We start from the raw sequence: 13,742 nt of genomic DNA on the forward strand, positions 1-13,742 counted from the left end.
AATCCTTACCAGCTGTAATCAAATTGTGTGGATGCAGCTGTAACTCTCTGTTACATTTTGCAAAGCTCAGAGCAGAATGCTAAGAATATTTTACTACCACAGACGTATTTATGAAATATTCATCATGTGTGTATGGAATGGTTACAGTATACATTATTTTTTATCTAATATCCTTTGAATCATCCATACTTTATACATTTCCACAATTTTACCACTGACTTCTTTACCTTTGCCCCACACAAGTATATTTCCACTGGAGTCACCAGTGATAGCTTCACCATTTTCTGAAAACGTCACACACAAGACAAACTTCGGCTTCTCTTGTTTCTGCAAGAAAACATAAATATAGCTTTGTAATACTTACAAAAGAGTCTGTTTAAACAGTCTACCCCCAAAAATATACAGTAATCTGTAATTTTACCTCAAACAAACCCTGTTTTTTTAGAAGGGAGCCTTTTTCTAGTGACCAAAAGCAAAGGTGGGACTTCCCACATGTTAAAATTATGTTTGCATCTGTTGGATGGAAATCAGCAGCAAAAATGGACTCATTGGAGCACTGTAATAAGAAGTTCAGAAAAATTGTGAGTAGCAGTGGACCTGAAAACTAAAATTAGAACAATTTAAATAAACAAAAATAAACTGTTAACAATATGCTTTCACAAGACTTTCACTTGTCACAGTGGTTATTTAAAATTATTTGATGTTGATGTGTCCTAAAATGACATACCTTAACTTCAGCAAGTCTCTCTTCTCGTTGCCAGTCCCATACTGAAAGGACATGATCGTTGGAGTCATCTACTACACACAACCAGCTCCCACCATTCTAAATCGTTAAAATATAAACACAAAGGTATAAGTATAATGCTTTATCATGAATGGATGTATATAAACATGCAAAATATGTCTTTTACCGATTTAGAGAAGGAGAGGCACACAAGACCCCTGTCAAAAAAGCCAGCTCCAAGAACATGAAGTGTGTTTAGACTCACAGAGTCCCAAACACGGACGTGAGGAGCTAACTGCTGCAAAAAAAAAAAAACGTATCAGTGAGTTTTCAGAAGCATCCTGACTCCTTGGTTATGTTAAACTTGGCCTTTAGTTTGTGTATGGTATTTGAGGAAAGGCTCACTAATTCTCCAGGAAAGCTTACCACATGCTTATATGGAAATTATGACTAAATCTCAATGATCCGTGATGGCAGTATAAAAAAAAATTCTTTAACCTGGAATGTATTCAGAAGTGCAATTATTTGTGAGCTTTCACACTTTGGGTAAAAAATCAAAGGTATGTGGTAGCCTAGTGGTTAAGGTGTTTGGCTACCAATCGGAAGGTTGTACAGTAGGTTTGATTCATACGTCCACTAAGCTGCCACTGCTGGGCCCCTGAGCAAGGCCATTTACCCTTACTTCCTCAGTTGTATAAAAATGTGATAAAATCTAAGTAGCTTAATGTGTGGCAAGCTTACCACGTGGGAGTGAATGTGGGTACTTGGTGCATAGGCTTACCTCATTCTTCATAAATGAGGGAGAACAGCAGCTCCTAGACTGTTCTGTTTGTTAAACAAGTGCTAAATGTCAACTGATAGAACTCAATGTTTGCCTTAATGTCATGCTGATGATGTCTTGATTTTGACCAACCCAGCACTAGTCACACACACACACCCAAGTATAGAGATATCGTTTTGGTGTAAGCGACATTTCTAATATTACAAAGCTTACATTTCTAAGCTTGGTTGTATTGCAAAAATCTCAAAACCAATATGTTTAGTGTGGTATTCCAGATTATTTGGATGGATGAAAATGTAAATGAACAATAAAAGGTGTATTAGCTAGCCGTAAAAGGCATTACCCAGAATTATTAGTCTCGCCTTAAAACATTTTCATTAATTCCCTCTTGGATAGTTTTAGGGTTCCACGAACCACAAAGGTTTAAAAGGGTAAAATATTTTAGCACTAAGCTGTGGGTGCAATTGGCTAAAGATGGCTAATTGTGTGATTATGACATACACAAACCAGGTTTTTTTTTTTGACAGATGCAAACCAAACAGACCAATCAGTAAAAAAATAAAATAAAATAAAATAAAATAAAGAGACTCCTGAAAGAATAGAGTGAATCTCAAGTTCAAAATGCACATTATAAAAAAGTGTTTGCATTTAAACAAAAGTGCATGTGAAAACATTTTAAAGGCTCTGGAAGCTGTTGGTGTCTGAGGTCTGTAAATGGGCAGCCAAATATGCAGGCAGAGGTCTCATGTAAACCATGTATCTATTTAATTTATGTACACAGATGTACAGATATGTCCAGTTGTACCCACTGTATGTTGTATAATTTTAGTTCGATGCTACACTGTCTGCATTAGACAAACATGAACCTTTAGCATTCTGATGTTCTCATGTTCTGTGTAGCATATTATTTACAATTTTCTATTTAAAATGACATTTAGTGTTTTTCATGTCTTTTGTCTCTACAAGAAAGGCAAAGATAAATCATCCCAGTGACAGAATTAATTGTGGACATCCTTCAAGGGAGTTCAAGTGTCAGAATCTGTGATGGTATGTACTCTCTTACCTTGCCATCCATGGTGGTTCCAGCCACTTGTCCTGTTGCTATGGTGATTTTATCAGGATGGACAGCTAGGCTTCAGGGAACACGAGGGAGACCAAAAGGACAGTAGTTAACATTGCTGAACAAGAAAAGAAATGCACATAACAAGGACTGCTACAACAGGGATAACATAACAGGGAGAAGATTTGATATCGTCATTGGGCATTTATTTTGCCCTACATATAAATCAAGGTTATCTTATAGTACACAAAGTATTAGCTGCAACATAAGCTTTGGGACCTTCTGAAAATCTGTCATGAACAAGATACAAATCAATTTACACAGGTCTAGGCAATATATAATTAAAAGTCCACTGTGTTATTGAGTTAAGATCCTAAAGGTTCCCTGTTAGGGAGAGCTGAGCAAAGATATAATCAGTAAATATGCCACACAAAAAATAAACAGAACCCATATAAATGTTAAATACCATCATAATACCATCAAAATCATAATGTTGCATAGTGTTACCATATTCATTTAGACAATTTTGACAGCAGATTTAAAAGCTATTCCTTAATATAGAAATTATAATTTGGTCAACACTGCCACATTTTCGTTAAAGGATTTGATTCAACAGTATTATTTTTACATCGTAAATTTCCTGTTTTAACCAGGTTTTTAGGTTTTGCCATTTTCAGACTATTAATATAATACAGATATGTATATAGAGTTGCACTGCACTAATGATTGCCATCCAAAGAACAAGCTTTGCTCTTACCATTTGATGTCATCGGTATGCCCAGTGTAGTGTCTTTGCAGCTGTTCGTCTACGTTGTACAACACCACCACAGAGGCAATAAAATAAACCGTCTCTCCAGTGGGGAGCAGGTAGAGATTGGACCGACAGTCACGGCCCCGGTAGCCATAACTGACTTTTGGTTAAGAACAAAAGCAAAACTCCAATGTGATCCACAAGAGACGTCTCTTTAAACGTGTGTAATCCATTATGTTGTGAACTGCCTGATGAATCATGAGCAGGAAGAGAACAGACCTACAGCAACACTGACAGGCTGCAGCAGTGAAGATTAAATGCCAGTGGTAGCCGACACACTGAAAACTAGATTACTTGGTCTTCTGTGTAGACACTACAAGGAAGAAAATAGCTAAATAATAAATCATGTTAAAAGATCATAGCTTCACATACAAGAACACAAGTTGATTTCCCATTGAGGCGTATCATGACCTCCATGCTAAAACAGAGCTGCATAATACATTACATATAATGTAACGTATCATATGATCATAACTATATCACTGATTTGGAAATCAGAGCAACTGCAGGCAGTGAAACTTGCAACATTCTTCGCTATTCATAAAAGCAGTCGAGTTATGCATAAATACATCCTTAAAGAATTGTTTTCTGTCCTGGTTTTTGATCAGAAGCGCAATTTCCAGTTGATCAAGATACCATTTCACTTGGTGCACTCAAAATATAAATACTTTAGTAAATGTCTAATGGAAAAACTTACATTATGTCAAATGATGCTTATATTTATAATATATATTCAAATGTAATTAGAGTTATTAACTAACCATAGATTGGGAGAAATGCCTACACCTTATACCTAGATAACTTCATATAAATTTCTCTCTCTCCCATTCTCTGTTCATGTTTCATTTAGATCTTTTTGACTCTAAATCATTAATTCACATTAATTCACTATTCATTCATTCATTTTCTCTATCCTGGTCAGGGTTACAGTGTATTAAGAGCTTGTGTGAATATAACCTTAAGATAACCCAGTTTCTTACAAGGAATTATGTATATGCACAACCGTAACAAGTCCATGTCCTGTTCAGTGGTACTGTAGTTCATTCACTTGGAACCATCATGTAATATTATTCTAATGAGTCAAATTGAATCTATTCATCTGTACAAATGAACAGTTACATACTGGATACAGGTTAGAACCAAAAGATTAATAACATTTCGCTGTATTTGTTCACATTACAGGCAGGCAGAAATGCAAAAGGATACACCCAGTCTAACTTCAGTTTTTTGGGAGGCAGATCAGCTTTTTCTTCTAGGCAGTATGTGTCCAACAGCTCTTTTGGCATGTACATAGTGATGGGTCTTCCTTTCAAATACATTTTGACATACCCTTCATCTACAAAAAAAAAGCAAAGAATTTTCAGAACAACAAATTATCTAAATTATATGGTGTATATTCTAACTCCTGTTCACTCCTCATATGTAGAGAGAACATTATAATACTAAAAATACATCTACACTGGAAGTCTGAATTCATCTAAAGATGGATTAATATTTCTATAAAATTTTAACGATATAAATAATTAATCATAAAGCCATTTAAATGTGTTTGCTTTATAAACCAATGTAAATGTTAAGCAAGGATAAAACAAATGAATGAATGAAAAGGAATAGTTTAAAGAAAATAGAAAAAGAAAGCTATTTTCATTTCATTTTAATTTTTAGGTATTATTCATTTTTATTGCGTGAACAGGTGCAGTTTCTTCACGTTCAACATCTTAATAGATACAAATTTAAAGAAAGCAGATCTGCAAGCAAAGCAAATGAGAGAAAACACAAGTCAAAAACATAAGTCAAAAACACAAAAGATAAGTGTCAAAAATGGCAAGTGACATGCAGAAAGACAGACAAAGCAACTCAACAGAAAATCACCAAAAACAAACTATAAAAAAAAACAAGAAGAAGATGAAAAACAACAACCAAAAAAATCTAAGCTGTTGTAAAAAAACAAACAAACAAAAAAAAAACAGTGAACACTAACGCTGTAATAAGTGCTATATCTGAGATCAGTGGCAAGGTTGAAAATATTGGCTGGGGTATTTGTTGGGGCTTCTGTAACTTGTTGTGTCTGATGAAGAGTCACTAGAAGGAGAATGACATTTCTTGAGTGGGGGAGTAAACGGTACAACCATTCTGCCCCTGGAATGAGTTGCCTTGCTGGATGAGATCTTGAACTCTGGGGAAGAGTGTGTTGAGCATAAGGGCACATCTGAATTGCAGAGCTCAGTGGACGTTGTCCTTATATCTGGATGATGCAAGAAGATCTGCACGGTCACTAGGTGAAGTGAATGGATTGGGGAAATGGCAGAGAAGTTGGATGGAGTATAAAAAAAAAAACAATTATTTTCTGTATCCTCTGACTTGACCACATCCAACACAACAGGAATTTTTACAGAATAAACTACTGGATCACAGACCAGTGTGGAAAAGTGGTATTTGGCAACTAAGAATTTAAATTGAGCAACATTTGTCTTGTTAAGGGTAATGTAGGGCAAGCAGATGCACCAGTGACATGGTGACTCATTCACAGATGTGGACAAAACTCTCACTGCATATAAATCTGCTTCTCACATAATAAGAAGATTCTGAGACATTTCATAAGGTAATAAAATTGTAATGTCTCTAAAGGATTGATAGAACAATTAGAGGTGCGTGGAGTGAAAGCTCTACTCATATTGCCAGAAAGCCTTTGAGTGTGCTGCTGGGTAACTGCAGGAGAATGTGCGCTCCTGTGGTGCATGTGAATAATATGCATTGAGGGCTGTGAGCAAACACACAGTGTGCCTCAAGCAGGTTAACAGGCAATCAACCACAGGCTGACAACACTCTCGGTGCATGTTAGGGAGAGTGCTCATTAGTCGATTGGGAAGGATTGCACTTTGGGGGTCTGTTACACACACATCCATCTGATCAACCCATAACTTTACATCAAACATGGATCTGTTGCATTCTGTGCCATTCTAAGCTATGCCGCTTAGGCTGCTCTGAGACAGTCTACTGAAGTGCATGTCCTGTAGAATAAAAAAGGACTTGATTAAACTCCAGCCAGTGTTCTCATTTTCTAGAGTAATGCTTCTTAATCCTTGATGTTATGTAGCCGAGCACTGCACTGTTTCATGGTTTACTTTTTTCAGAACACCTTATCACAAAAGAAAACCTTTCAAAGATTTAATATAATATGATAAAGCTGGAAAAACACTTAACAGTGTAGTGTAACGCTACCATTAAAATAATGTCTTTAGTATGTATCTTTTACTAAGAATGGTGTACATAACACTATTAAAAGGTACAGAAAGGTACAATTTAGTACTCTTTTCTCTAAGAGTGTAGTAAAAGTTCATAATGAATGTCTTACAGCTTAAGGATGACACAGTGCCCACAGAGCCATTTGGGTAAGCAAGGGTTGATGATCAGGGCCTACCTTTGCAGTGTGTCACGCGTCGCATCCCTTAGTGAGTGTACACAGACAGAGACAGAGACTGTGTGAGAAGGCTCTTTACAAAGGGAGGGAGAGAGAGAGAGATCCTGGCTCATCGGCTCCTAGACCGTTCTTAATTACTCTACAAGGCCCTTTGGGAAGACATCTCTTTGGACCTGTGCTCTAGATAACAAATCACTTATGTTAATCTGCTGCTGTGTTAATTCACTTAACATCTGGAGTGCTTGGTGTGATGACTGCAATTAATCAGAAATTAATGAATGGCATTTGCTGTCCTGTGTCTCAGGTAGTGTAGTTGTGGATATTAAATCAAATGATTATGATGTTCTCACTTATACCATGGGGACATTATGTGGTTTTCTTTAAATCTAAAGCAAGCATTTATAATGTGACTGACCTACTGTATGTGTATTAGTTACATAGTTATTAGTTACTGCATATAAAAAGCAAATAAGCACTGACTTCCTGTTTAAGCTTAATAAATAAAATAAAAAAATAAATCGCATACAATCATGTTAACAAAACAAATACAAAGTATGTTGTACATGATGTTAACTGATGGGTGAAATGGGTTACTGATGATAGAAGTGTTTGTGATTAGATGATTGGATAAAATGCGTCATTCCCCAACACACAGAAAATCTGAGTAGTTTAGACCAGAGGAGGGGTCTCACAAATCATACAAGTAGAAGGGTTCGTATTTCAGAAAAAACAAACAAACAAACAAACAAACAAAATCATTTTGGCTTTAAATCCAAAAAATGTGTTTACTTGGCTTATTAAACAGATGCAGATTAAGATTGTGGCATTGCATTAGACCCCTAGAAAAGATGATTTACTGCAGGTACACACCCTTTAATAATCACTACTTTTATATTTAATTTAAACTCTCATTTACCTGGAATTTCTGGCCACAGCCAGAAATTCATGTAACTATTACTCTCCAGTCATGGCTCATAATTTTAAAACTTAGCATGAGAGTGAAAAACACTGCAGCACGTGTCACTTACCAGCACAGAACACAGGCTCCTTCTGTTTACTGCAGGGTGTGAGAGAAAAGACTTGTAATCCAAATAAAGCAGAGGGTGACATTTATATCAGGACTGTAAAACTAAAAATCAGTTTATTATATACAGAACCTAGGACTTTACCCTGTCTATATTTTCAGCAGTTATGCTTCTTTTTTAAGTAAGAGGCTCAGTAAATATACTGCAGTTGTCATACTTACTATGTGCCATTAATGGAAAAAATTATGTACTGTATTTAGTAAAAGTTGACATGTTGCTGTACCTCTCACTGGTTCTCTTGCCACTTGAGTTGCTTCCAGTTGAGGCAGTGCGTGTGCGGTTGCTCTTGGCTTCACCTCCACTTTCTTTCCTACTGCTAGGACCCACTTGCTCTGAAGAGCTTGTTCTTTTCACAGTGCTGAAAAAACACAAAGGATGGCAACTCATTAGTTCCAGATTGAATGTTATAGGCTATGTAATGGGTAATGTTTAACGATAAAATCTCTAATGGAAAGATAGCCTTGCTCATTCGCTTATTACACAAATAAAACAGATTTGAATTAAAATGCATGAACCATGCTTTTTAACTGATACAAGGGTAAACAAAACTTAAATTCGTTAGCTAACACAATAAACAAATCAAAGCTTCAGCAGGCTGCTACCACACTATTTTGGATTATTTTCCTATAAACAATGTGTCTCAACGTACTTTATTTCTCTTACGCTATAATGATTTTAAAATGTTTACCATTTTTAATGTATTAATGAACGAAGTGCTTTTATCCATTTACAGTTACATTTAATATAATGGAAACTTCCAACATACACATTCGTACCTGATATCATGTGTGTTATACACTCATATGCGGATCTTCCCCAAAACAATGTTTAAAGGACACAACTGTCTTTATATGCTGTATGCTACAGCAAATTACATGCTATATGCCAAATCATATAATTTCTTTTTGGAAATAGTTTATACTTTGTTCCACTGGAATGAAGGGGTCTAAACTTGTTCCAACATGACAATGCCCCTGTGCGAAAGGTGAGGTCCGTGAAGACATTGTTTGCCAAAGTTGATGAAGAAGGTACCTTAACAGGCACTAAACTCACTCACTTTTTCCTGACCATTGGGAACATTGGGTGCACACTAGGTTTAATCTTAAGCTTAGAAAAGAGCCTGGCCTTTTGCATTTTGTCTGTATATGTAGCTGTATCTGGCTAGTCTCTTTGTTTTTATTTTTTATTTTTATTTTTTGCAAGTGTATAACAATTTTATTCTGTTTAGTCCCTCTTGCCACATCCCTAGATATTTATTATATAAAATAGTGTCTAGCATCTTCTACAGTAGATTGATGTGTATATACCATAGTTCGTTCTAACTGCCAGACCACATATTTTGTGCAAGTATGAAATGCAGAAGGTACCAGGAAGCAGAAAAAAGTAGTCCAGGCCACAGTATAAATGTACTTGTGATTACGCAGTATGTAATATTTAAGTATCTAATATTTAAACAAACACAAAAAAGCCTATAGTCTATAACTGTGAAAATAATAGCATAAGTACCAGGTTTTAATCCCTGGAACTTTAATCCCTGAGGAACTAATAAAAGGAAACCGAGATGATAAATTACACTTTAACAATTTAACAATTACACAAGCATAGATTCTGTTTATGAACTTAAGAAAAAATGTAATGGTATATAAATTACCAATTTAAACAATTATCAAAATGAAAAATGAAAAGTAGGTCTTAAAATCTCAGTACTGTTCTGTGAGAAATTATTTTTCAGATCCGCCTGCATTTACTCAGGAACTGGCTCTGTACATCAGCATAAACATTTGTTCTGTGAAGAGGAAATGGTACAGGGGAGATAACGCAGGACACATCCCCCTCTGACAGTCTATTATATTAAATATCCAGTCGTCACAATTACTGAAAACAAAACACAAGACACATATCTGGATATCTGGGCAGACCAGAATATGTTTATTTGCTTTCCCATGACACACTTGTCACCAGGTTTGTAATGGGTGGCTAGAGAAAGCTTCACAGACAAAAACTGCCCTTTCAAAACACCCAAACAAAGAAAAAGCCTCGCTCAGCAGTTTAACGGTTGCTATGCCTAATCCAGGCTGCATGGACAAAGCTCTTTCAGGTCGGCCAGTGGCTGGTGGTGTTATAAGGGATTTGCTGGATGTTTAAACCTGAAGAGGTGCTTTTGTTAAGAATGAAACTTCAGGCACTGAATTGGAGCACACACAGTTAATCAAGAAACTTCATAGCTTTTTGTGATGAAAGAAAATGAAGGTTGAAATGTGAGCTTTAAGAGAGACTGAGGACGATGGAAACTAGGGAGCTTTGTGATGAGTCCAAGGAATGTTTAATTCCTGAAACAGGACTCATTACTTCCTAGGTGATTTTAGAGCATCAGTGGTCTGTGTGAGAAAGATGTTTGTAGAAGTAAAGTTTTGTACATATGAAAAGTCTTGCAAAATAACCAAATCATATACAAAAAAAAAGCTGTGTATAGCATTCATGGTAAAGAAATGTCAGCGAACACTCTCAATACTCTCACCCGTAGGGTGTTCTGATTGGAAACTGAGATGAGGTGGACAGACTGGAAACACTGTACAAAAAGCATGCAACATCGGAAGAGAGAAGAATCTAAGAGTAACATGGTTTTAAAGGTTTAAGTTAAATAAAAAAGAAAATACAGTTTTCCTCATGTATTTCCTCTTTCCAGAGTATGCCAGATGTCTCAACAAGGCCAAACAAAAACTGTCGGAAATTCTAATCCCTGTGGGTGCATTTCGTCCCAGCCAAGACATAAAAAGAAGCGTGTGTGTGTGTGTGTGTGTGTTTGTGTGTGTGTGTGTGTGTGTGTGTGTGTGTGTGTGTGTGTGTGTGTGTGTGTGTTCTACACTTTTTAGTTTACTGAGCAGAATGAATAGCCATCATCTGTTAGATTAAACACTTCATATAAATGTATGACGATGAGGTGTGAAGACTAGAGTGATGCCATGCTAAAGGGATAAAATATCAAATAAATACAAACCATAAAAAAGCCACTTAGTTATATGTATTAGCGTCCGTTTAGGGTCAGAAACTAGCGTTCTTAACTTTCATATGATATATACATATATGCACATTTGGACCTCTATTTTGTCTGTCATCCATCCATCCTTAAATTATAATTGAGCTCCAATCCACACAACATCTGAGGAAGAAGGGCATATTTATTGTGTGTGTGTGTGTGTGTGTGTGTGTGTGTGTGTGTGTGTGTGTGTGTGTGTGTGTGTGTGACAAGAGGAAGATGGATCACATCTCTTCATTCTTCTTTTTCACAGTTATTCTTTCCCACAGACCATCACTGTGCACTGAGACTGACATCAAAACAATAGCTGTAACCCTGCTACTCTTAAGAAATGTCAAGCATAGTCACTGCAAAGTCACCGTGTGTCACTGAGAGATTATATTGTCAGGCTTGTGTGACATGTTGGCATTTGGAAATTGACTCTGATTGGTACGGGAGACGAAGACAACGAAATAGTCAAATCCAAATTACGCTAGTAGGATCATTTTATTGTTTATGGTGACAACTAGTCCCTTGATGATCTGACTGGGAAGAAAACCCAATCTCTGATAACACAGGTTTGAAAAGGGATTTTCATTGATTTTTCAAAGCTTCTACATGATTCATCAATTATACTATTATACAATTATATCAATATTATTTCTGTGTACTATGTGATATGAGTCAGGTCTGTAAGACAAAGATATCAGTTCTGCTTGTTAACACATGACCTGTAAAGCTGCACAAGTTTATTTGGGTAATAAATGCATGAGTTTCATATTTAGGCTAAATCTAAACTGTAATCTTAAACATTTACAGTTAATCACTAAAAGTACTGTACAGTACATTCGTAAAACAGAACTTTCTGTATTTTTTTTACAGAATGGCTTTACATATAAAGCAGTTTTCTTTTTTATGCCTGCTGCATGTGTGATACTGTACAGTATCATACTGTACTGTAGAGACATTGTGTTCTGTGATTTTCTTTGCAATTAATATTTATTGTTTATAAAGTTTTTTAGCTGCCTTGAGCTTCAGGTGAAATGCCATTTGTCAGCGATGCGGGGGTAAAATAGACCCAAATGCAGGATAGCATAAAAGAAACAGATTTAATAACTAAAAACACGAAACAGGAACCAGACTAAAGACAAAACGACAACAACAGACAACAGAGGATTCAGCGCTGCTCAAGGCAACACGGATCAACTAAATACTAACAACAATTAACACATGAGGAACAGGTGCGCTGAGGCGGGGAGGATGAGACAAGGGCGGGGCAGACACGTGAACGCGGAACATCAACAAAAGCATGTGGCCAAAGTCCAGACTGAGTCCTGACACCATTATACATCATTCCCTCCAGGATCTTGTGATTTTGCTCTGTATTTCCAAGATTGATGACCTAACCCAAATAATTTTCTAGCTAAAAATTGTGTTTCAATATTACAGTGTTATAACCCTTTTACTATGTTACAATGTTATATATCCTCAAAACTCAAATAATGTCTCTGATGTCAGACATATAGCATTTTTGTTTACCTGGTTCTTTTTATTAATTGTAGTTTGGCAAGGTTTATGAGCCATGAGCAAAAGAGAGGCAGCTATAGTATTTTGATTCAATCTGTAATCCTCCATTCTCATAATGAAGGCTGTAGTCTCTCACCTTTTGGTCGCTGGTGTGTTGTCTTTCTTGGAGCCTGAGGGTGAGAGCAGAATGGCACTTTTCTTTGGTAGGATGTTACCATTGTGGACTGTGGGCTTCAATGGCAGTGTTGCAATCATTGGCCTGGCTGTGAGACAAAGGGACAGAAAAGCATGGGAGACATTAGATTTTCCCACACACACAAAGAAGCAATGACCAAAAGATGTCCAGAAATCAATATTAAAATGAATAATAAATGAAAGTATGACCTGCACATACACACATTGTACATACACACATTGTAAAACAGTGGAATTACATTTTAATCTATGCAGACTGAATACAAATGGTATTACAATAAGTGCATTATAATAAGAGTTATTCTTCAAACAATGGGTCCTGTTAATTATTATCATTTTTCATTTATTAAAAACAATATGTGCAGTTCTGAGCCTCTGGATTGAATATTCTTTGTTCCTGTTTAATACTGTCAAGGTTATGCCAGAATCGACACTCAACTTAATTACCCATCAGCCCCAGCATGTCACATGTCACAGTTATCACTTACACCTGTCCTGGATTTTGCATGTTTCATTTCAAGCTTTTGTCTTAGTCATCTGTATGTGTCATCATGTGTTTCATATCCTTTCTCGTATACTGTCTGTTTCTGTTTTATATCTGCTGTTTATGTTTATGGTTCTTGCTTCATGTTTTTTTATTGTGTTTCACAGTTTCAATAAAATCTGCCCTTGCATCCTCTGCCTCTACATAATTGTGACAAGCACACCTACAGTGTAACTGCTGACAGCAGAGATCAAGATGGAAGCAGTTTTATTTATATTACCCTATGAACCGGCTCTATTAATAATTCATCTCTGTAGATTTGCTGCAGCTTTTCATGTTTCTCACTGGTCTGTTGAGCGTATAAGCAGCACATTTGGGAGAAACACTGCAGAAAGAGATGAAAGAGATACCACGAGACAGAGACAGGCAGGAAAATAGAATGACAATCAGAAAAAACCCACCCCGAAAAAAATATATAAATAAATTAATACTCATGAATACTTTGCACAGACAGAAAGAGAATACAAGAAATGTGGGTGCTTCATTCAGCCATGGCTAAAACTGCAACGTGTCTGTCAGTACATGATTGGGGAAGTGCCAGCATTTAGAGTTTTAGATTCTATAATATTATTTGTGTT

The 13,742-nt window shown here is 36.3% G+C and overlaps 1 protein-coding gene across 6 annotated transcripts in view; it reads right to left on the reverse strand.

The window, feature by feature from the left end:
• The window catches only part of eml1 (EMAP like 1), a 43,389-nt gene that overhangs the window by 5,172 nt on the left and 24,475 nt on the right, over positions 1-13,742 (reverse strand). For 4 of the 6 annotated variants that reach the window (XR_007144539.1, XM_027172568.2, XM_047821673.1 and 1 more), the window contains exons 3-13: positions 12,562-12,688; positions 8,106-8,240; positions 7,826-7,854; positions 6,798-6,824; positions 4,583-4,712; positions 3,323-3,472; positions 2,569-2,638; positions 912-1,022; positions 728-823; positions 422-556; positions 228-327 (exon numbers count right to left, since the gene is read on the reverse strand). Coding sequence is in view for 5 of the 6 variants with exons in the window: in XM_027172568.2 (XP_027028369.1) it covers positions 228-327; positions 422-556; positions 728-823; positions 912-1,022; positions 2,569-2,638; positions 3,323-3,472; positions 4,583-4,712; positions 6,798-6,824; positions 7,826-7,854; positions 8,106-8,240; positions 12,562-12,688 (1,110 nt within the window). In the remaining variant the exon portion in view is untranslated. The remainder of the gene's footprint in view (positions 1-227; positions 328-421; positions 557-727; positions 824-911; positions 1,023-2,568; positions 2,639-3,322; positions 3,473-4,582; positions 4,713-6,797; positions 6,825-7,825; positions 7,855-8,105; positions 8,241-12,561; positions 12,689-13,742) is intronic. The other 2 variants (XM_047821672.1, XM_027172567.2) reach the window with 2 other exon arrangements.

This window comes from Tachysurus fulvidraco, chromosome 12 (genome assembly GCF_022655615.1).
Source record: "Tachysurus fulvidraco isolate hzauxx_2018 chromosome 12, HZAU_PFXX_2.0, whole genome shotgun sequence".
Taxonomy (NCBI): domain Eukaryota; kingdom Metazoa; phylum Chordata; class Actinopteri; order Siluriformes; family Bagridae; genus Tachysurus; species Tachysurus fulvidraco.